This window comes from Equus caballus, chromosome 22 (genome assembly GCF_041296265.1).
Source record: "Equus caballus isolate H_3958 breed thoroughbred chromosome 22, TB-T2T, whole genome shotgun sequence".
Classification (NCBI taxonomy): Eukaryota; Metazoa; Chordata; class Mammalia; order Perissodactyla; family Equidae; genus Equus; species Equus caballus.
The window spans coordinates 6,089,308-6,113,467 of NC_091705.1; the positions used below are offsets into that span (position 1 = coordinate 6,089,308).

General features: G+C 46.2%; 1 protein-coding gene across 5 annotated transcripts in view; it reads right to left on the reverse strand.

Annotated features, from left to right (window-relative positions):
* Positions 1 to 24,160, reverse strand: part of RIN2 (Ras and Rab interactor 2) — a 216,871-nt gene that overhangs the window by 183,561 nt on the left and 9,150 nt on the right. Inside the window, exon 2 of one of the 5 annotated variants that reach the window (XM_070247073.1) lies at positions 18,604 to 18,755. The exons of the other annotated variants lie outside the window; for them this stretch is intronic. Within the exon in view, the coding sequence (XP_070103174.1) occupies positions 18,604 to 18,633 (30 nt within the window). The 5' untranslated portion in view covers positions 18,634 to 18,755. The remainder of the gene's footprint in view (positions 1 to 18,603; positions 18,756 to 24,160) is intronic. 5 annotated transcript variants of the gene reach the window in all.

The window sequence follows — 24,160 nt, forward strand, 5'->3', positions numbered from 1 at the left end:
TGGAAACAAATTTTTCTGAAAAGTTTATCTCTGAAACTTTGACATATTACCAAAGGAGATGAAGTTCTTCTTGGAAAGTTTTATCTACTTAAAAAGTACCACTTGAATCGCCCTAGGAAAGTATTTGGGTATTTCCAAGAGTTGCAGTTTATAGAGAAGTTGGAAAGTAAAAACTATCACTAAGATCGGCCTGACAGAAGGTTTCCCATCGGAAGAGGCAGCATAGCTCAGGGCAAGGAATGCTTGCTGTGGGCTGCAGCTTGGGAAAGAAAGCACCGTGGACGCGGAAGGTGCAAGGTTAGTGGTCAGTCTGTGTCCACGGACAGGCTGGTCCCATGGACAACATGAGCATCTGCAAACTGAGTTTTTTCATTTCCCCTCCTGAGTTCAGCCAACTCTCACATCTTCCTGAGTTTTGCCCATTTTAGCTCTGACTTTTTGAATTTTTGATATATATGAAAATGTTTATATATATGAATATATATATGAAAATGCTTACCTCAGGATACTTAACTAATTAATGTTGGAAAAACGTATTGCTGTTTTCTTCTGTTTTGGGCGTGCATGTGTGTGTTTAGAGGGGTAAGGACATTCATCCCCCAAAATGTTTTGATTCTCAGACTCTGTTTTCTTCTGATTGCAGATTTGCTTGCGTGTTGTCTGCTGCTTTCTGCTCCTTTTATAATCGATTTTCTTTTCTAGGCCAGCAATGAGGTGATGCTGACAAGGGACAGGCTTGGGGTGGCTAACTAGGTTTCTTGGTGAGAACACGCCCTCTGCTGTTGATTTGCTGAAGTGCAGTTTCTTTACCGTAGGGCTGCTGCTTGGCGAGGAGGAAGGTTTCTTCTGATGTGGATTCCCTTTCGTCTCTGCCACTCTCTCGATTTTATCCCTTTCGCTGCTCTTTTTCCACATCGCCCAGTCTCCAAGGGGCGAGTGTCCTTCCAAGGTTCCCCCTTCTGTCTTGAAATCTCTTCTTTCCCAAGACAGTCACCTCGGGCCCCAGGCGCACTCAGGAATTTCCACTCAGGATGGGACTTGTCTGTCTAGGGGTGAGTCTCCTCAGACCCCAGCCTCCCCGCAATCCTCTCCTTTTCTCCACTTATTCTTTGCAGTCTCTGTCCAGCGCTCCCGACACGGGTGGGATCCAGAGCCAGCCCGGCTGGACCTGAGTGTTTATCCTTACAAGTAACTTGAAGTTTGTAGAATTCTGTCTTCGAGTAATACTGTGGGCATGTGTCACTGATGGCTTTATTTGCTCTATTTGTTGACTCGGGTGTTTTTCTTTTGGAAATTATGCAAAGAGATTTGGATCTAAGCAACCATTATTCTATCGCAGCTCAGAGCTGGCTATGTTAAAATAATAATGCCATTTATTGCATTAAATATATCCATTTTACCCAAACCTATTTGCTCTTCACAATACAGGAATGTCTCAGGGCAGCAGTATATGTAACTTTTTAAAAAAGGAACTCTAATAACTAACACACCTTCACACACACACAACCAGTTGTTTAAAATACTGACAACTAAAGCATACTCAAAGCCAAAATTCTTAAATATCATTGGCCATCACCGAAAAAGCCAAAGCTGCCCCGACTGTCAGCAAATGCAGAGCCCCTGACAGCACCTGCCATCCTCAGTGAAATCACAGGGTGGGGAAGGTGCTGGAAGAGCCCCATGTGATTTTCAAGTCACCCTAGGATAACGGCCTTTGCCTAAATCCAGGGAATTCTCTGGGTTGGCAGAGCCCTCCCGGCCCCTGCTGATGCACCCGGCCTCTCAGTCCAGGCGCCTGAGGTAGGCCTGCCCCTGCCCGGTCTGCCTGAGCCTGTCTCTGGCTATGGGAGCAGGCTCTTCCCAGGAGCTCAGCAGGCCTAAGTGCTGGGAGTGAACTCCACTCTCCCCTCCACCCCCAAGAGCCCGCATCCAGGACTGCTGGGAGAGGGCACAGGAATACCTGGCCTTCTTACCCCCCACCCCTCACCCCTAATTTATACTGAGACAGGATTAAGCTCTTGTTCACAGGGTCAATTTGATTGACAACACACCCTGGACTGGCTGCCTCCCTCCCCTGACTCACCTCCTCACTCACCTCCCAGTGTCCCTGGTGTGTCCCCACCCCAAGTGCCAAGTGAATTACTTACACTGCCAGGGCCTCCTTCTGGGGGAACCCCGGCTTGGGGGCCTCTCCTCTAGGCTCCCAGGGCCTCCTCCTGGGAGTTACCTCTCAGGTCAGAGCCAGAAGACAGCCCCAAACTGGGTCACCAATTCAAGCACGGCGAGAAGAAGAGGGGTCTCGATGTAATGACCATGGGCCAGGGAAGCTCACAAGAAGGTCCCGGCGGGAATGTGCATGCGGAGCAGAGCCTGGGGTTTTCTCCGTGCCCAGGGCCATGGCTGAGTATTTAAAGGGGCAGCGTGGCCTGGACCTTCTGCATTCCATGGCAAAGGCCTGTGTATATAATAACTTCTCTGTAAATATTTGTGGAATGAATGAATAAGGAATTCAATTTGAGAAAACCACACTAATGTAAACCCTGTTAAACATGGAAGGTTTTTCCAGTGAACACTCTAATATAATGGAAACATTTGCTATTTTACGATGTGTCCAAGAATTAAAACCACCTGAGTGAGCAGGAGCTGGATTCTTCAGAAGTCCTCCCACTGCCACCGTGGGGCTCTGACCACTGGTGGCCTCTGCTGTGAACTCCAGGGGAGGCAGCAGAGTGACGGAGCTGTCACGTGTGGGGAGGTGGAGACGGTTTAACTGCATGTCACCATTCCCTCACTCTGCCACAAGGCTCGTGGGTACTCCTCCAGGTTTCCCTCCTGTTCCAGGTGTGCAGTGGGTCCTACTGAATACTCTTTGAGTGGCCATGAAATGGCCCTGTGCACCAGATAGGGACTATCTTAATGATTAGGACAAGGGACAGTCAACCTGGGTCATGTTTAGAAGAGGCCACACTGGCATGCAAAGTTCATGCCTCAAGCAAGCAACCAGACATGCAGAACGCAGGAGAAAACGGTGAACATTTATAGGTGGATCACTGCTTTGTGAATTCTTGGAGCGATCAGTTAACCAAACCAGCAGTTATTCTGAAACTTTGTTATCTTACAATCATCATTTAATCTACATTTCAGGCCTGGATTGAGTGAGGCGCTGGGCACAGAGCAAGGAACAGGCAGCCTCCACCAGGACCCTTCCCTGAAGGAGCTGAGTGAGAGAGACAGGCCAGTCTAGGGTGGTCGAGCCACTAACTACCTTATGAATCATCCTGCTGTAAATATCGACTCTGTCTGAGCTGGGTCCTTGGGTTCTGGTCATGTGTAGAGCCCAGATAAGGGAGGGCTAACCGTTTAGGAATTAAACCCTCAAAGAATTAAACAGGTTTTTGAAGAGGGCTTTATTCAAAACGTGTTCTAAATCATTCTCCCTCAGGAACCAGCTCGCCAGGAGAAATGTAACCTTTCTTTGATGATCCAGGACGTCATAACCTTCCATGCGGACGTCTTTAGGCTTTGCATCCTGAGCTGTAAGTAGCATCATAAGGGGAAGCACAAGTTTAAGGAACTTTAAGGAAGACCGGCCACAGATAAGTACCTGGAAATACCTTTCCTGGAAAAACCAAACAGGACATCATGTTCCTGATTAGTCATCTGCCTCTGGTGACGGCACGGTGAAGGGGAGGCAGATGTCTGATTTCCAGGGTGATGCAACAGCACTGCTTTTCTAAACAGATCCCCAAAGCCCGGACACAGTTTTCCCAACTTCCAGAAAGCCACCAACCAAAGTCACGATCAGTGTTCTCTGTTTTGGTAATACTATAATAAGTGATTCTATGCCACTCCTCACAACAGGCAGCCCCTGTGGCACCGGCCACGTCTGCTCCCCAAGCATCCATGTGCCCCTCTGTTTCTCAGACGTTCTCACATTTCAGTCTACGTGGCTGAGTTCTGTCCATCTAAATACAGGTAGGGAGTGATGTGTGCCACATTCAGATATGGCATTTAAAACCATCCCACCTGTCTCCAGGCCCTTGACCCCTTCTGCCATGACCTTGTAACTGTGTGTTTCAGATGACACGCTACAAGAAGAAACAGCCTGGGTCCCTGAGTCGCCATCTGGAGAACAGCTGCCCAACCCACCTCAGCTACACACAAACCTTTATGTGTGAAGCTCCTGACAGTTTGGGGTTTATTTGTCAGCCTCTCCTAACCACCTGGTGAGGCTGCAGTGGCTCTTCCATCTCTCTGCTACTGGGAGGCCTGAGGTAAAATGAACAAAGGCCCGCTCCTCCTGCAGGACCTCTATTATTGTCCTTACTGCATATGAAAATCACGAGGACAAATGCTGAGTGCATAAAGGGCCACCAATTTAACCATTACACATGCACAACTCTTTTATTCCTCTTTGTGGCAGGGGCTGTTCCTATCTCCAGTTCATATATGAAGAAACTGAGGTTCAGAGAGGCTAATTAATTTGCCTACACACCCACAGCCAGTCGATGGAGGCACGAGAACTCTAGAACACATGCTCTTGCTCACCACACTGTACTGTCTCTCCATCAGCCTCTTGTTCCAGCACCAGCCATCCTGAGCACAGCACACTTCAACTAACACTGTCCTGTTTTGTGGGGGTCTCATGTGATACTCCTGATTCACACTGGGTTTGCTCTCCTACACCCAGAGTCCAGAGGATGGCAGGGCGTGTGACATCTCAGCAGAGAAGGAAACACCATCTCCCCCTGTGACTGTATTTTTAGGGAGGCACAGCTCTTCACAACCCATAAATGCGTGACCGTTATGGGAAGCTGTCTGTGCATCAGCCCTCGGTCACGACTGCTTCCACACTATTTTAACGCTTTCCTTTTAACAGAATTCTAGTCACACGCAGCCTTGAAATTACATAGCTGCCTGCATGATGGATGAAATTTCTCAAGAAATATCTTCCCCATTAACAATTCATGCTCGGAACCACATTACACTCTGGCCCAAGAACTGAATCAATGAGCTTTGGTGTTTTATATTTTCATCTTTGTATTTTTTTTTGAATTGTTCAAATCGTATACCAGTAGATATTACCTTTATAATCAAAATAAAAGCTATTATCTATTAACGAATTGCTCACAGGGAGGAAAATGACTCATCTATTACAGAAGCCATGACGCTGATTCTTTAAGGCAAATGCTCTAGCAGGGCTGGTTTTGCCATGCTTGGGTCGACTTAAGATTCAGTGTCTTCTTTCCCTAGAGGCATGAAATCTGCTGGTACCAACAACAAATCAATTGCATTAACTGGAGCTGTGATACTTTTGGAAGTGTGGTGTGGCCGGATTGTCTCAGCAGCGAAGGCTTTATTTCAGAAAATCTCTAAGTGTTTGCGTATGTAAAAATACTTCCATTTCTAATGTCTGGATCTGGGGACACTTATCTGAGGCTCTCTGCTTGGCTACAGTTTGACAATTGTGGCCAAAATGAATCTGCTTTTCATCCCAGGAGGCAACATGGGTCCTGGAATTTGGAATCACATTCCTTACTGAAATCTTGGCTTCTAATCCTGGGATCCCGAGCAAGTTAATTACACCCGTCTGAGGTTCACTTCGGCCAACCCCATGAACTGTGGGCAGTAACACCTCCCCCTCAGGTAAGGATGTGCTGTAAGAATGAACTGAGATGACGTCTGTGTCCCCCTCCCCCACCCCGGCCCAGGGCCTGGCCTGGAGAAGCTGCCCCCTGAACTGCCCACCCGTGTCCCTCTTCCCTTCCAGCACACGTATTGAAAACAGCCCGGGACAGGCTGTGCTCAGAAGCGAGTCTCTGAAAAAACAAACCAGAAGTGTCCTTAAACACTGCCCCCCAGCATCTGTTTTTGCTAATTGTTTTCTTTTTTTCAAATCTATCACAATCCTTCTAGTTATTGGTGGCAGATTCAGTAACATCATAGGAAGAGCCCTTAGCTCCAGGCCTGTGGCCTGGTAACACTCAATAAATATTAACTATTGTTATTATCATATTATGAAGATCATGTTTATCTGGGCCTTGAATGCCAGGTCTCACTCTGACACACAGGACTGGGCATCTGAGGCAGAAATCAGACACCCTCCTGACCCCCATTGCGATGCCCTCCAGGGCCTGACACTGCTTCTTTGGACCCAGAATTTCAAAGAATGTCACCAGGTCTCCTTTTATGGCTTGGCGGTGATCCAAGTGGATGGATCCTCTGGAACACTGCCTTGTGCGCCCTCCCTGGATCAGTCAAATGGCCCTATTTTCTTTTTCAACTTACTTAGAATTGTCTTTTGGATGTTTCTACCTTCTGACTTTGTAGTGTTTCCCAACCCAAGACCCAGATTCTCCACTGCTGGTCTCTGGCTGTGAAGAGAGAAAGGGAACCCCTGGAATCCCAGACGCTACCAAGGCAACCGCTGTGGCTTCTCTGGCTGTTTCCTTCCTCGCACCCCAAGGGATCCTCTGAGGTCCCAGCTCTCTGAATAGATGCTCTTCCTCCAAATGCCCCCCCGCAAATACTCCATTGCTTGGTATGGCCCAAGCACTGGCTGCTGGAGCTGGGTTATTCCTTGGCTCCTGGTCCCCAAGAAGCTCAGGGTTCTCCATGGCCAGCATCTGCCCCAAGCTAAGAATCGGAGACGTGGCTTCAGGCCTGTGTTTGGGATGCATCCTGGGAAGTCTGAGCCGAGTTTTACAATCAGCCGCTCCTGGTTGCAAATCCTGGCTCTGGCACCACTGACTAAAAGTGCGACTGGGACAAGCTCACTTAACTTCTCAGAGCCTTTGTTCAACCATCTGTAGAATGGGGATCAAGGCAGTTACTTTATAAAACTCAGTGGGGACCCTAAATGGAATAAAGTTTCCAGCACAGTGGGAACTATTTTTCTTTTAATCACAGAATTTTTATTTTATTCTCATCAAAAGAGCTCCATTCAACTTAGACATATTTTTTATGAATCATATATCACCCTTGGGCATACACATAAAAGACAACTATAAGCAAATTAATTGCTTAGGTGTAAAACTTCTTCACATTCAGAGTCCAACGCTTCTACTCAGTAGTTTATGGCCAGGTTTTTTCATATAACACTGTCCTCTGTGACATCAAGAGCAGAAGGAGCTTCGATGATGCTTTTTTCTTTTTACTAAAATTTTTACTTAGTTAATTTGAAAAAATTAGAAAATTATCAGTTTGAAATTAGAGTAGCAAACACATTGGATGCAACAAACTAAAAAAAAAATCTAAATGGCTAAAAATAACTCAGTAATAAAAGTACAAATATAATTTACAAAATCACATGTCTCAGAAAAATAAACAAAAACACTAACTGTCTTTCCTTCTAGATAAGACTGCTTTCTCTCCTGGAAGAAAGAAAAGGCAACTAATGATTTGAGATTAAAATCAAACATAATTGCTATTTAGCAACATCTAAATAAATGCCCCACACAGCACAGTGCTAGCACACAGCTAACTCCAAGATGTGAAGTGTGTTAGTTACAAGAACTTGGGCACATAATTTAACTTTTCTAGGACTTAGTTTCTCTTTCTGTAAAATTAGGTGGTAGGATTCAATGAATTTTAGGGTCTTTTTGTTATCCAAAGTTTTTTGTCTATGTAAATGCTGATACAACTTTAATTCACCATCTTGTCTCAACACCAAATAGGACAGCTTTTCTATAACACCTGGCAGTGACGCATGTTCATGCAGACAATTTATAAATTTATAAATGCCCAGGGGCAATACTCTTTGCATTTCTAAAATTATCTCTTCCATATCAGGAGACTTTATTTTTCCTTCCCAAATGAAAATATATTCAAGTAGACCCCAAACAGAGACATGATTTTTTTTTTCTATTGGAAATATAGCTTCTGTAGCATTAATTGCCTTTCTAGGAATTTCCTTAGATTTGGAGGAAAATCGCAGCCCCAGGAGACTAGATTGCAGCACGTGTTGACTGTAGTCATAGGTCCCGAGCCTCCCAGCACTCAGTTATATTTTTGTTTCTAAAAGAATGAAATTTGACTTTAAAAAAAGCACAGTAAAAATCCAGGGAGGCCACAAGGCGAGACTTCGCTCCACCTGATTATTTTGTTTGTTTTTTCACAGTATTTTTGAATTCCTGTGGAATGAAAACTACACCAGAGAAATGAAAGATTTCATGGGAGCAGGAAATCCCCCTTATTATAAAGAAGGTCAGTTCTCAGCTGGGAAACAAACATAAAGTTGGGAAAAATAAAGACAGCCCCAGTTTACTTGAGGCTCTAGTTTCAAATGGTCATTTCCTGGAACCTCGAGGCTATGAGGGGGTCAGGCCTAATTGACAATTTATAGAAGCCTGTGTAATCCCTGAGGGTGCAGTTTTATGGTAACTGGAATGTGGGATTGTAAACTTCCTGTGCTGAAGGGAAAATGTGTGAAGAATGCAGGGCTGAGGTTCCAAAAACACTTTTCTGCTTTGCAAGTGAGATTGGAGCTACCCCTCTCTGGCTCTCATGGGGTGGGACACCAGCTCCTTTCTTCAATAGCCTGGGGCAATGACCCCAGCAGGACGAATGAGCAGGGAGCCATAGGCAGAAGGGCCCAAGTAGGGTGGGGAAAGGGAATGGGTCCCCCAGGCTTAGAGGGGCAGGAGCTCTGTGAGCCAGGTCACCGTTGGTTGGTGTAGCTGCCACTCCTGGGGACACGTCTCAGTCACATGGTGACTCCCCAGAGCCCTGCAGTTCCCCCAGTACAGCCCCAGCCCCTGGCCCAACAGCCTCGTTCCCTTCCCGGCCTCCTCAGGATTTCCAGGTGCTCCACAGCCTCTGACTGTGTCCTCAGTCTCTGAGCACACATCTCTGCATTTAAACAAAACAAACAAACAAACAAAAACCAAAACACTCTGCCATTAATGCTGGAGAAACGGGGATTAGAAAACCATTTCCTCCTGTGCTTTAAGGAACAGGACAAGGATGCCCGCTTTTGACACTTCTATTCAACACAGTACTGGAAGTCCCAGCCAGAGCAATTAGGCAAGAAAAAGAAATAAAGGGTATTCAAATTAGAAAGGAAAAAGTAAAATCATCTCTGTTCACAGACAACATGATCGTATATCTTAGAAAACCCTAAAGATCCCACAAACAGAACTAATAAAAGAATTCAGCAAAGTTGCAGGATATAGAACCAACACAAAAAATCAGTTGTGTTTCTATATCCTTACAATCAACAACCCAAAAAGGAAAATTAAGAAAATAATTCCATTTACAATTGCATCAAAAAGAATAAAATATTTAGTAATAAACTTGACCAAGGAGGCAAAAGACGTGTACGCTGAAAAGTACAAAACATTATTCAAAGAAATTAAAGACAGAAACACATGGAAAGACATCCAGAATTCATGGATTGGAAAACTTAATATTGTTAAGATGTCAATACCATTCAAAGTGATCTACAGGTTTAATGCGATCCCTATCAAAATACCAATGGTGTGGGACCGGCCCGGTGGCGCAGCGGTTAAGTTCGCACGTTCCGCTTCTCGGTGGCCCGGGGTTCGCTGGTTCGGATCCCGGGTGCGGACATGGCACTGCTTGGCAGCCATGCTGTGGTAGGCGTCCCACGTATAAACTAGAGGAAGATGGGCACGGATGTTAGCTCAGAGTCAGGCTTCCTCAGCAAAAAGAGGAGGACTGGCAGTAGTTAGCTGAGGGCTAATCTTCCTCCCAAAAAAAAAAACAAACAAACAAAAAAAACAAAACAAAAAAAACCCAAAATACCAATGGTGTTTTTTTGCAGGAATGGAAAAATCGATCCACAAATTTATATGGAATCTCTAGAGACCCTGAATAGCCAAAAAAATCTTTAAAACGAAGAACAAAGCTGGAGGACTCACACTTCCTAATTCTAAAACTTACTACAAAGCTACCATGATCAAAATGGTGTGGTACTGGCATAAAGACAGACAAAAAAGCCGATAGAATAGACTAGAAAGCCCAGAAATAAACCCATGCTTATAAGGTGAAATGATTTTCAGCAAAGTTGCCAAGATCATTCAATGGGGAAAGGACAGTCTTTTCAACAAATGGTGACAGAAAAACTGGACATCCACATGCAAAAGAATAAAGTTGGTCCCTTACCTTACACCATATAGAAAAATTAACTCAAATCAATCAAAGACCAAAGCATAAATGCTAAAACTGTAAAACTCTTAGAAGAAAATACAGGAGAAAAGCTTCAAGTCATTGGGTCTGGCAATGATTTCTTGGATATGACCTCAAAAGCACAGGCCACAGAAGAAAAAATAGATAAATTGGACTATGTCAAAATTAAAAACATGTGTGCCTCAAAGGACACAAATAATTGAGTGAAAAGGCAATACACAGAGTGGGAGAAATTATTTCCTCATCATATATCTGATAAGGGATTAATATCCAGAATATACAGAGAACCTCTACAACTCAACAACAAAAACAGCTGGAATAAAAAATGGATAAAAGACTTGAATAAATATTTTTACAAAGAAGATACACAAATGACCAACAAGCAAATGAGAAGATGCTCAACATGACTAATTATTATGGAAAGGCAAATCAAACCACAATCAGATACTACGTCATACCCGTCAGGAATGACTACTATGAAAAAAACAAAATAAGTGCTGGTGAGGATGTAGAAAAATTGGAACCTTTGTGAACTGCTGGTGGGAATGAAAACGGTGCAGCTGCTGTGAAAAACAGTATGGCAGTTCCTCAAAAAATTAAAAATAGATTACCATATGATCTTGCAATTCCACTTCTGGGTATACACTCCAAAGAACTGAAAACGAGTTCTCCAAGAGATATTTGAACACTCATGATTCATAACAGCATTATTTACAATAGCCAAAAGGTGGAAGCAACTCAAGTGTCCACTGATAGAGGAATGGATAACAATATGTGGTGTATACGTACAATGGGATATTATTCAGCCTTAAAAAGGAAGGAAATTCTGACACATGCCACAACATGGTTGAACCTTGGGGACATTATGCTAAGTGAAATAAGCCAGCATTTCATTTTGTACACATATAGTATTTATGCTATATGAAACAAGTTAATAAGCAAGACAAATACTGTATGATTCCACTGATATGAGGTACCTAGAGTAGTCAAATTCAGAGACAGAAAGTAGAATGGTGCCAGGAGCTGGCGGGAGGGAGATGGGCAGCTATGGTTTAACGGGTACAGTTTGTTTGGAAAGATGAAAAGAGTTGTGTGGATGGATGGTGGTGATGGTTGCACAGTGATATAAAAGTACTTAGCACCACTGAACTGCACACTTAAAAATGGCTAAGATGGTAAATTTTGTTGAATTTTACAATTAGAAGTAATAAAAAAGGAGAAAACAAAACCTGCAACCAATCTTTTAGCTGAAATTCTTTATTTGTTCATAAAAGATGAGAATTTGGTGGTCCCCCGGCAATACAGTCTTAAAAATAAAAGGGAAGAGAGTTAAAGGGGGCGGGGCGGGGGGAGAAGCGTTCCCTTCCTGACCCCCACCTTCACACCTCCACCGCCTCCCCTCGCCCTTCCTCCTAGTTCATCAGGTAACCGCAAAGAGATTAACAGTACACTTGGTGGCACAGAAAGATTGAGGCTTGAGAATGCCTGGGAAAGTCTTTAATAAACTATAAACATCACAAAAATATTGGTTAGTATTAGTATTTCTATTTCTGAGGGAAATGGTAAAACCAGATTTCCCGGGCATTTCTCCACAGCTGTGGCCAGAGCTGAGCTGGAGGATAGGCTCCTGGATGCACCGAGTCCCACACCCCAAGTCCCCTCTAAATGAGGTGATGGTTACTGTTGCTTGGACCACGGGCTGGTGGGGAACCGGTGCAGCCTGGCACTGAGGAGTTGGGCTCCATCAGTGGATATGGCGGGGTCCACGCCACGGATTAGCTTGACCTTGAGCCGGTTACTTATGCTGTCCAAGTCTCTGTTTCCCCACTGTAAAATGGGCATAATAAGAGTATCCATCTTCAAGACTGGTACAGCATTTAGTAAGACAGCACATGGACTGCGCCAAGCCTAGCTGTGACACACGTGTGTACTAAATAAATGTTGGCTCTCATGATGACTACTAGCGCTCTCACTCCTCAGGACTCTATCCACAGGCTGTCGCCGAAATCAAGTGGTCTCCTCAGTCCCAAAGAACATTTCCACTAGACCCAGAAACCCTCTGTCAGAGGGAGCCGGATGCCAATCTGCTGAGTCCCAACTGCCAAGGGGCTCTGCTGGAAGGGAAGATATGCGGCTGAGTGAAACGAACCAGCAGCCAACCAACCCTTGAGTTGCAATGTTTTCACAGACTTTGGACGCTATACTCAGAAACAGAAAATTCTGCTCTTACTACTGTCCTGGTAAGCTAACCCTAGGACAATATCTTCATACCCTTTTCGTAGGCAATTTTATCTTCCCTGGCTCGGCTCTGTGTATACTGAAAATGGCTAACTAGGTGTTTGCAGCCCAAAGCCTTCTTTCAAGCTCAGATCCTGGAGCCGGCCTCTTGACACCTCCGCTTGAGTTCTCACAGGCACCTCAAACTTCACGTTTACAAAATGGAACTCTGTCATGCCTTCTTTTCCTCCTGGACTTACCATCTCCTTCATGGTGCCCCCATTAAGCCGAGTGGTCATGCGAGAAGCCCAGGGCCTCTCTGTTCACATCCCTCACATCAAATCCATCACTGGGTTCTGCTGGGCCATTCTTTGATTTTTGCCTTTAATTCCTCCCTAGTGCCCCGATTCTCTGAACAGTCACAATCTTCTCCCATCTGGTCTCCTTGCGACCACTCGTGCTGCGCTGAAACCCCTTCTGTAACTAGTAGTCAGAGTGACCTTTTTAAGATAAAATCCTATTGTATCATCCTCCTCACAAGACCCGACGATGGCCACGAAGATTCCGGAGGTACGGAAGTGGGTACCCCACCCGTCAGCGTCTGACCCACCGTGGGTTTTCAAGAGACTTGAATGAATGCCTGGGTCTTGCTGCCTTCTGCCCTTTTTCTAGAATGGGAATGATTTTCTGCAGGCACTTGTGATTCCTTCCCATGCCACAGTGGCAGAAGACAAGAGAGAATAACCATACCTCTTCCTGACTGAAAATTCCTGTCTCGTCTTCTGCAACCTCTGGCTTTTGATCATTTCCCACTTCTCTGTTTGCAAAAATAACGCTTTTATCGCATGAAAAATAACACTTTTATCACATGCTGCTCCAAGAAAAATACAGTGTGCCCAGTGCACATTCCTATCTGACTTCCTCTGGAAACAGGAATCGCGGTTGGTTCTGCTGAGTGCCTCGTGCTGCTCCATCGCCCGGTCCTCGTAGGCAGCCCAGGCTCTCCATCCTGCTTCAGGGAACCGTGCCCGGCTGCTGGGGGCAGGAAGGAACGACAGACATTGGAGTGGGTTTAGATGCATTATGGAAGCAGAGTCCAGGAACCGAAGCTCTGCCTTTGCCAGTTTCTTGTACGAAAAAAGACAAAAGCCTGCGAAGGCCTCCAAATCCTGCCCATGTGTGAGAGCCGTCGTTCCATGGGACAGAACCCCAGGGTCAGAAGGAAGGAGCCTCCAGGTCACGGAGATGGCGCTGGTCAGGGGCACAGCAACGGCATGGCCACGAGTTTATAGAAAGTTACAGTTATTCCTTTTATTTTGATTATATATATATAATACATAATGATACTTATATATTATAAAATATATATATTTTTTTATTTTCACACGCTGTGAAGTTATATAGCGACTGTGATCAGAATCACCGCATTATTAGGAATTTTGAAGTTCTATTACTTGTCTCCCCAGTACAGTCATTTGGCCTCTTGCACCCCCTAAGCCCAGAGGAAGGAGAAGGTGTGGTCATTCAGCGCAGATCTCTCAAGAGACCCTGGCGCCTAACAGAGCCACCGCCAGACCACTGACACCAGCACGTGGCAGAACGACAGCACATCTCCAAACCCACAGTCAAGAAGCACCTGCTTCGCCTCTCCATCTCGTGGAGCCTCCTGCTCCCATTCATGGCTTGACCCACCCCAAGGGGGTGCTGAGCGTCCCTGACCTGCAGGACGAGGCAGACAGGCGATTCCCGGCAGGCACTTCGACCATGGAGGGACGACTACTGGGAACGGCTGACTCTATTTCCCGACTGTGCTCACCGGCCACACTTCCTGGATATCTATCAGGCTCTGGCTTTACTTTACTCTCTGTTTGTGGGTTGAATTACGTTCCCCCCAAAAATATGTGGGTATCCTAACCCCCAGTACCATGCAGAATGTGTCCTTATTTGCAAATCGAGTCTATTAAGATTTAGTCAAGTTAAAATGAGGTCTTTATGTGGTCCCTACTCCAGCATGACTTGTGTCCTTATACAAACGGGATGTTTGAACAGAGATGCACAGAGGGAAGGCGATGTGAAGACACGGAGGGAGCACGCCATGTGAGGGTGCAGGCAGAGACTGCAGTAATGCAGCTGCAGGCCAAGGAACCCCTGAGGCCACCAGAAGCCAGGACGAAGGCACGGGACATTCCTTCCCTAGCACCCTAGAGGGAGTGCCACCCTGCTGACACCTTGATTTGGGACTTCCAGCCTCCAAACCGAGACAATACATTTCTGTGCTTTGAAGCCACTCGGTCTGTGGTCCTTTGTCATAGCAGCCCCAGGAAGCTAGTTCACCTTCCTATTTCCACACAGAGGTGCTCTGGAGATACTACAGAGCAGCTGCTGGTCTTTGACAGAACCTGGTTTGAATTCTGGTTCTTCCACTTTCACGCTTTGTGACCATACACAAGTTACTTAACCTCTCTGTGCCTCAGTTTCTACAATCCGAAAGGAAAAGGAAACTATTTTATGGGTACCATGGGATGCTACAAGAGGTAACCACCTCACAGGCTTGTTAGGATTCCAAAATGAGAACAGCAAGTGTGAAGTCCTGAGCACAGCATCAGACACACAGTGGGCACTTGGTGCCCTCCGCTTGGCTGGTATGATTATTAATTGGGATGTTGAAGCACTTGTCAGTGGAAGCTTACATCTCCTGCAACACATGACACGAGATTTGCATGGCTCCAGGGCCAGCTTTGGGGGGTGTGACCCGTGTGGTCACACAGGCCCCGTGTTCAGAGGGGCCCACTCTTGGTTTAATGCTCTGCTGACACCATCTGGAAATTATTAATAATTTTTGAACAAGGGGTCCCCATTTCCATTTTGCTTTGAGCCCCACAAATTACGAAGCCAGCTCCTCCAGTCACGCGCAGGGGTTGAAAACTCAGCAGCAACCAGCACCTGCAGGAGAATGTTCTCCAGGGGGAATTTCAGTGACTCTGGAGGGTCTGGATCCTTCAGGAGCTTTAGAGCGTCACAGCCCCTCAGCACCATCCTTCAGCTCCCTCTGGAGGTTGCATTTCAATGTCCAAATGTCTTTATCTCTAACTTACTTTGAACACTACACATACTTGCACTAAGAACAAATCTCTCCTGTAGAAATTGAGAAAAGGATAAAGGGAAAGCACTGTCGTAGCCCATTTTCTTCCTGATTCCTCAGCATGAGCCACGGGCCCTGAGCCGGTGTGAGATGTCTCCTGCCGGAGCTCTTGAAGGCTTCCTCAGAACAAGGTGTACTTTTACTTTTAGCCCAAAGGAATATTTGGGCCTCCTGAGCCACTCTACCCAACCTTCAGGCATCATTCCGCCTTAAGTGTTTAATCCAACAAATATTTATTCAGCACCTACTATATGCCAGCACTATTCTAGGTGCTGAAGACGCAGCACGGAACCCAACAGACATAACCAGACTTTCCTAACATATATCAGGTGAAAACAAATGCTTGGTGAGAAATAGGGCAGGGCCTGGGGATGGAGTGGGTCAGGAGGGCGGGTGGTAGGTCTGCTGTTTCCTATGGGCAGTCACGGACACCCCCTCTGCAGTGGACTTTTGAAGAGAGACCAGAAGGAAGTGAGGGGCGGGTCACATGGATATCCAGGCAAAGGAAGAGCGAGTGCGGAGGCCCAGAGGAGAGCAAGGAGGCTGCTGTGGCTGGGGCCAGCAAGCGACGGGTGGCGGGAAGCGAGGTGAGAACAGTAAAGAGAGCCCAGAACATACAGGGACTTTCGGGCTGTGGAAAAGACCGTGGATTTTACCGTGAGTGAGATGGAAACTGGAAGGAAACTAGAGGATCTGGCATATGTTTTTAAAAGATCACTGTGAGTATGCTGTGAAGAAATACACTGCAGGGAGGCCAGAACAAAGCAAGGAGATCGGGTAGGAGGACACTGCCAGATTCAGAGACAGATGATGGGGGCTTTGAGGCGGTAGCAGTGGGATGCTGAGAAGTGGTCAGATCAGGGATATATATAGAAAGCAGAGCTGACAAAACTTGCTGACGGTTTGGATGCAGATATTGGCAGGGCCAGCATAGTAGTGAAGGAGGAGAAGCAAGAGAAAGCGTGGTCTTGAAAGCCAAGTATTTGTAGGAAGGGCAGGTACCTGTGTCAGATGCTGCTGGAAGATTGAAGGAGACGGGGACCAAAAACTGACCACTGGATTTGGCCACACGGAGGTCATGGGGGGCCTTGACAAGATCAGTTCAGGGTACAACATCTTGATGACAGTGGATCTAGGAAAGGATGGAAGGAGGGGGACTGGAGGCAGGAGCACAGACCCCCCCCGTGAAGAACTCTGCTGTCAAGTGAAGTTGAGAAGAGGTAGGAGCTGGAGGCAGATGTGGGGTCAAGGAAGGTTCTCCAAAAATGGGCGATATTACAGCATGACCGTACCCAGTGGAAATGACCCAATAGAGGGGGCAAAACAGGTGATACAGGACAGAGGGAACAAATGCTGGAGTAGTGTCCTTTATGTGACAGAAGTTGGGATCCGCTGCACAGGCAGAGGGGCTGACCCCACAGAGGAGCCCAAGTGTTTTACCCACTGTGGCAGGAGGGGAGGGAGAGCACATGGATCCAGACGCAGGGCTGTTGTCAGTTTTAAGGCAAGTGTGATGGAAGTTCTGATTAATTCTAGTTTCTCAGTGAATAAGAAGTAAGGGCATCAGCTTAAAGTGAGGAGCTGGGGGATGTGGGAGATTTGGGAGGGGAGGAAGCGAGTGACATAATCATCTACGGCATCTCTTTTCAAAACCCATGAGTGGGTTGTGAAATCAGTTTAGAAGGTCATCATCAGCACATTTTAAGTAAATGAAACAGGATAGGATCAGAGAAAGGAGAAAAGGAAATATGAGTAGTGTTAGTTTCCAAAACTTTATTTCACTTTTTTATATATATGAGTGTAATTCTTTTAAAAGTCTATGGATGGACTAATAAAGCGGAGTAGGACGCCTTGAGATGAACGGCCATAAACACCCTAACGTGGCTGTGGTTTTCCAGCCACGTCCACTTGCCTGGTGCAGGCACAGTCTGCGGGAGGCATGCTTCAGCCAGGGGTGGGTTTAGTGAGGAGAGTCACCTGACAGAAACTGGCGAGAGAAGCGAGGTTTCCACAGAGGAAGGGTTCTAATCCCAGACTAGGGAATCCGCGCTGGGGAGGAGGCAGGTGAGAACGGGCCTCGGATGAAGGACAGGGACCAGGTGGCAGGGTCAATGGATGACAAATGATGGTGGTGGCTGAGCCAAAGCAACTCTACAAGAAAAACAAGACTTCACATTTCCTCAAGACTGAGGGCAAGGCGGACTGTCTTCTCCCACCAACGTTCACTTGCAGAAATTTTCTGTTAAATGGTTTACTGGAAAAAGCTTTGTCAGTCAAAGGGCCTTCTCCCTGCTTCTGTGCTGGGCTTTTCACATGGTGTGTAAAAACGTTCTAAAGTCAGATGGTATCATATCTTTGTCAATTTTCCCAGCACTCACCAAAACAACGTTTCCTCAAAGGCAGTTTTGTTAAATTTAATAATACTTAACCAGGGCCAGCCCAGTGCCCTCCACTTCAGTGGCCCAGGTTTGGTTCCCAGGCATGGACCTACACTGCTCTATTAGCAGCCCTGCTGTGCTGGTGGCCCACATAGTTAAAAAAAAACAGAGGAAGATTGGCACAGCTGTTAGCTCAGGGTAAATCGTCCTCAGCAAAAAAAATTAATAATACTTAATCACAGAGCTGCACAGTACCTTCAGTTCAGTCAACCTTCAACAACTATTCTGCCACGTTTATTAATTTTTATCTCTGTTTCTAGAATGATATTAATTTTATAAAAGCATCATAATCCTTGGGAAAAGGAAGTATTGCTCTTATTCCTGGCTTTTTCCTCTCTCTGGAAGAAGTGAGTACAGCTTTCCCTCAAGCTTTTCATCCTTGCACTGTATCATCTTTCCTGGGATGTACAGAGAATCCCTCAGAATATTAAAGACCAACCAAGATCCAGAAGTTTGAATGGACTCATGGGAAAATAGTAGCTAAAACATTACTCCTTTGTCATGTTCATTTTCTTTTATCCTTATGTTTGATAATTTTTTCTCTTGCAATTATTGTTTTAATGGTTTCTTGATTGTTAAACTAAATGAAAAAATACATTAGAAAAAATTAAAGAGATTGATTTCTACCTCGTATCAATAGTTCAAATTAAATCTTACCATGATATATCTCTTGAGCTCTCGAACCATGTTTAAAATCTCCTCTGATTCCACGTGGTCCTGCCATGTTACTCTGGCTTCTCTGTCTCGACCGTTATTCCAGCTGCTGCACGCTCAGAATAGCAGATGCATGGTGGTATCACTGGTAGGATCTGCGTGTTAAATTGCAACCCCTGATAATCAGGCGCTTCATCTCTGAAGCCTCTTGTGATTGGCCAGTTTGAAACAATTTGAATATCCCGACATCTTATGATTCCACTGGCAGAGTCCATGCAACCTCCAGAAATGAGGAGGGGAGGATGATGATGACAATGGCGCAGAAAGGATGGAGGAGGTGCATATGCACGCAGATGCTCACGTGTGTTTATGGAGCCTGGATCTGACAAATGACTGGCCTGGACAGTGAGGGTGTATGCTGCCGTGTCCCAACATGATTAAGAAATTCTCCTTCAGGTCTTAATGTTCTCCCATCTCCCAGCCCCACACTTCTCAATGTCCTCCATCCTACACCTCACCAGTTACTCTTCAAGGACCACGGGGCCAACAATAACAGAAACAAAGAGCCAACTATTTCCAAGAAGAATATTTACACATTTATAGGCATCCTGTGACTGTACTGAATATTTCCAATGAGATCTGAGGGCATAAAAGTCTGCAGCAGGACTGTGGGAAATAAACATGGCCAAGAAGCATCAAAGATGGTTTCCGGTGGGTCAGTGGGACATATCTGTCATCACTCGTGGCACAGGATTAATAAGAAACTCTGGCTCGTCATACCATCACAAAAGGAAGTCACAAGAAATGAAGGCTAATTCTTCCTAACTGTCCACTCTGCCAGCTTCTGGAAGGTTGAGAGGTTGAGAACAAGCACCCCAGACCGTGGCAGATGCTGACAGCACTCTTCTGTATCCATATCTCTCTGTGGGACGACGGCCTTTGGGCTCATGGGACCTGCTTTGCCTGCACAGACAGAGCTGGAAGTGTTGGGGCAGCCCTTAGCCAAAGATCGACTGACACAGGGGTACAACTACTCCAGTAAGCTGACCTCTGATCTGGCCACCCTGGTGGGTCCTACACTGTCTCCAGAACCTTTCTGTGAAGACCACCCCTTATCTCCTGTTATAGATAAAGGAGGTTGAGGTTCTACTTAAATCAAAAATAGGGCAAAACCCTCTGCAGGACCTGAGCATTCCTTTGTGAGGGGCCTGTGCTACCCAGAGCAGTGGATGAAAGGTTCCCTCCCAGACTCTCCCTGTCTCAGCACACAATCTGGCTCTTTACAACATGACGCTGTCCTAAATTGTCCTCGAGTCTTGAATGTACAGCTCTTGCCTCCCTCCCTGGGCTGAAGGTCCTCAGACGGTCTGGACCATGTCTTCCCTCTCTCCCCACACTTTGCAGAACCCAAGCAAGGAATCTCACATTCTAAGTGGAGCCATAACAAATGACACGTTCCTTCCCAAATGCACCATGCTCCTGATTCTCATCCTTCGCATGTGACACTCTTAGCCAGAACCCACTTGTCACCAGCTACCACCAAATAATGCCCCCATCAGAACTAGCCCCTCCCACTGTGAACGCTCTGCTGACACCCGGGGCAAGATAAAGTGCCCCTTCTGAATGCAACCACGTCCTCCTTGAACAGAAAGAGGTCACTGTCCTCTCCTGGCCTCTGCCCTTTGAAATTACCCCAGCTCTGGCAGGTGCCAGAGCCCTGTGAAAATAGAGTTTAAGAAGGGGGATCGCCCAAGCCAACATCACAGCGTAGGAGGTCACTTGTATTGTTTAGATCACATACATAGCCTAAGGTCACCCTGTACAATACTTAGGGAAAGACATTAGCTGAAAATATTAGACATAAATGGGGTATGAGATGTGCCCAGAGAAAACTGTTTGTAATACCAAGTACGTGTTGAGTATGTACTAAGACAGGAATCTCAGACTATAGAGAGAATGGCAAGGGCAGATGTCCAGGAGGGGGCTCCCACCCTGGGGAGGGACAGGGAGCTGTCAGGTCTGACTGTCACTTCATACATCAGAACTCACCACAGGGAGGATAAGAAGCTTTGAGGAAACTACCCCAAATGGAGCACTTTCCTCACTTGCAGGAGGTGGGGGGGCAACCTGTCTGCTCATTGGTCCCGACTCCCTCCCTCTCCCTCCTTTGCTCAGGAGCCATGAAATCTTCAGGGGTGGAGTCTCCTTCCTTCACAGTCACCTGAGTTGCCAAAAGTCAGAGGAGCCTCTTAAACACCCCCCATCTCTGTACTTGTTCTCCTTGGGATCCCGAAATTTCCAGGAGGAAAAACAATTGCAAAGGAAAATAATGAAGAACTTTAATTAGGGGTTTTCACATTCAAACTTGGCACCAGTGTGTCTCCAAGTCCAGCAATGACCATGCTGCCCTGCCCTTGCCAGTATTTCTAAGTATCCCCTGGTAGGTTGGAGGGCCCTTCAGACCAGGAATTACAGAGGGGCACCTGACGGTCAGACCACAAAGGAATCTCACAGTTCTCAGGTCAGCCAGGATCCCACAGCCCCCAGAGGATCCCACAGCTCCCAGCAGCACTGAAACCTGGAGCCTCAGAACCAGCCCGGTTTCTGCCTCCTTCCGCCGCCGGCACCCTGCTGACTGACGGTAAACAAGTGGGGTCTGAATATGCACAGCCAGTGCCTGTGGGCTTTCACTCAATTGTGGTTTACTAGAAGAAGAGGATCAAAAACTACCTGCCAGCTCTTCCCAAATCAGTGTCTCGGCTCAACACAATTCCAAACAAATCCTATGGAATAAAATTTAACTGGAAGAATTAAGGGTGAACACTGCCAAGAAAATGTGGGGGGGAAGAAAGATAAATGGGCGGAAAGTGGATGAGACTTGCCCTGCCAAATGCTGCAAGTATTACAGAGCTGGGGAGGAGAGCGTATTCACCAACCGATGCTCGGCCTGGGGGAAATCACTGGGAAAAAAGACTAAAGCTGCATTCTAACTTCATCAGCCACCTGACAATGATTCCAAGTGAATTAACAGTAATCTGTAAAACCGAAACCATAAAAATTAAAGAAAATATAAATGACTAGCTGTTTGAGGATGCAAAAAAGGCTTTCTGAGCACAAGAGCCATTAAAGGAATCCAAAGGAAAAGTACCAACACTTGACGGGGCACAACGTTGAAGCTGCTGTGTGACAGAGCCACGAACACTCAGCGCCCAGGCAAGAAATGTCTGGGTAGCAGAAGAGGAGTGCTGCTGGGATACCATCTCACCTACCCCCGGCATCACGCCCTGAAGTCAGACAAACCCCACACTGGTCTTCTGGGACCCGGCTCTGGTTTCTGCCCTGTGGGGAGGTGTGGGAACTTGGCTGAGTGCCGAGGACTCTAAGGTTCACGTGCAAGCTGACTTGTGAAGGTGTCCCTTGTTCATACAGGAGACACATCTGCCTCAATTCTTTTTTTTTTTTTTTTTGAGGAAGATTAGCCCTGAGCTAACTGCTGTCAATCCTCTCCTTTTTGCTGAGGAAGACTGGCCCTGAGCTAACATCTGTGCCCATCTTCCTCTACTTTATATGTGGGATGCCTACCACAGCATGGCGTGCCAAGCAGTGCCATGTCTGCAACCGGGATCCGAACTGGTGAACCCTGGGCCGCCTAATCGGACAGACCGTGTGCACTTAACCACTGTGCCACCGGGCCAGCCCCCTCAATTCATTTTTAAAAAGTATTCTTGTGATCAAACCAGAGTTAAGTGTAATGCGGCGTTAACTATTCGGAAGAAAAAATCGGTGGTGATTTCTTCAATAAGTAAAACAATGTTTTGTTAGGCAAATAAGGTTCATCTAGCTAACTATTTAAACTATCTAAATGTTTGGATTTTTGTATTCGTGATCTAACACACAAAACTATAGACATAAAAACCCAAATGTCTGTTTATCTCACTTACTAGGTTAACCTTCTCACTCAAAACAGACTTAATTCATTAAAAGTTGTAAAATACAAGGGCTGGCCCCATGGCCGAGTGGTTAAGTTCGCACACTCCGCTGCAGGCGGCCCAGTGTTTCGTTGGTTCAAATCCTGGGTGCGGACATGGCACTGCTCATCAAACCACGCTGAGGCGGCGTCCCACATGCCACAACTAGAAGGACCCACAACGAAGAATATACAACTATGTACCGGGGGGCTTTGAGGAGAAAAAGGAAAAAAATAAAATCTTTAAAAAAAAAAAAAGTTGAGGGGCTGGCCCCATGGCCGAGTGGTTAAGTTCGCGCGCTCCACTGCAGGCAGCCCAGTGTTTCGTTGGTTCGAATCCTGGGCGCGGACATGGCACTGCTCATCAGACCACGCTGAGGCAGCGTCCCACATGCCACAACTAGAAGAACCCACAATGAAGAATACACAACTAAGTACCGGGGGAGCTTTGGGGAGAAAAAGGAAAAAAACAATAAAATCTTTAAAAAAAAAAAAAGTTGTAAAATACAAATGTTTCCAACAAGTCTAATTTTAAGAATGCTCAACTTCTGAGAATTTCAGATGAGTGGGGATTACACGTTAAAACCTTCATTTACTATCACTTGACCACAGGTCGTATCCAATAAAAACGAGACGTCAGCTCACAGCAGTAATTAGAACGCCTCCTGAACTAGTTTCTCATTTGGACACTGTGAAGCTCAGCAACACCATTTAAATCGTTCTTATAGATGGTTTCAAAATACAAATCAGCATATCTTTATAACTTTTCCTGCAACTTTTCAGGGTATCCAAAGTTACCGCTGGGGGTCCTTGCCACCAAAGATTCTTGACCAGAATACAACACTCCGAACAGGATGGAATGCCTGCAGCCTCGTGCCTCATTCCCCTAAAAACCCAACTTGATTTTCTGAGAGTCTTCTAAAAATGTCACTGTTCAGACTTTTACCAAACCATTAGCAAGTTTAAAAATAGTTTCTGCTACAAAAAGCAATGTCACTTAATCATTCATTCAATCAACATGTGATAATGCTGCTGAGTTGGTTTGCTAGTGGCTGTATCAATGTGTGTGGTTCCGTTTGCACTCTCAGCTGACTTCTCAGGGATGACATTAAAAATACTTCAGGACATCAGCAACATGGCAGAGTAAGCCATTCCCTTTGTCTCTCCCCCTTTGAACTACAACTAAATGGACATTCATTGACCAACGGAGGATATCCACGCAGCACAAGAGGACACTTGAGAGACCCATGCAGCTAGACATCTGAAGGTGGAGGGACTGGGCCTCTGGGATGCAGTGAAGATTGGTGAGCACTCCCCAACCCTTTCCCAGCAGCCCTGTTTACACAAGTGAACACTTTCCTGGCTGGGAGCACCCATGGTGCCGCTGTGGTCCTGCAAGTGGGAACGCGCCTCAGCGTGACTTTAAGGAGAGGCAGAGGAAGCCCTGAGCCCATGTGCAAATGCTTTCTTGCCAGCAGGAGAGCCCAGCACTGCAGTCCCAATGAGTGGCCTAGGCACAGAACCTGCAAAGAAGCCCTGCCCACCAAGCACAGCAGCTGGTGAGACCGTAAGAGGCAATGGCAGAACTACACA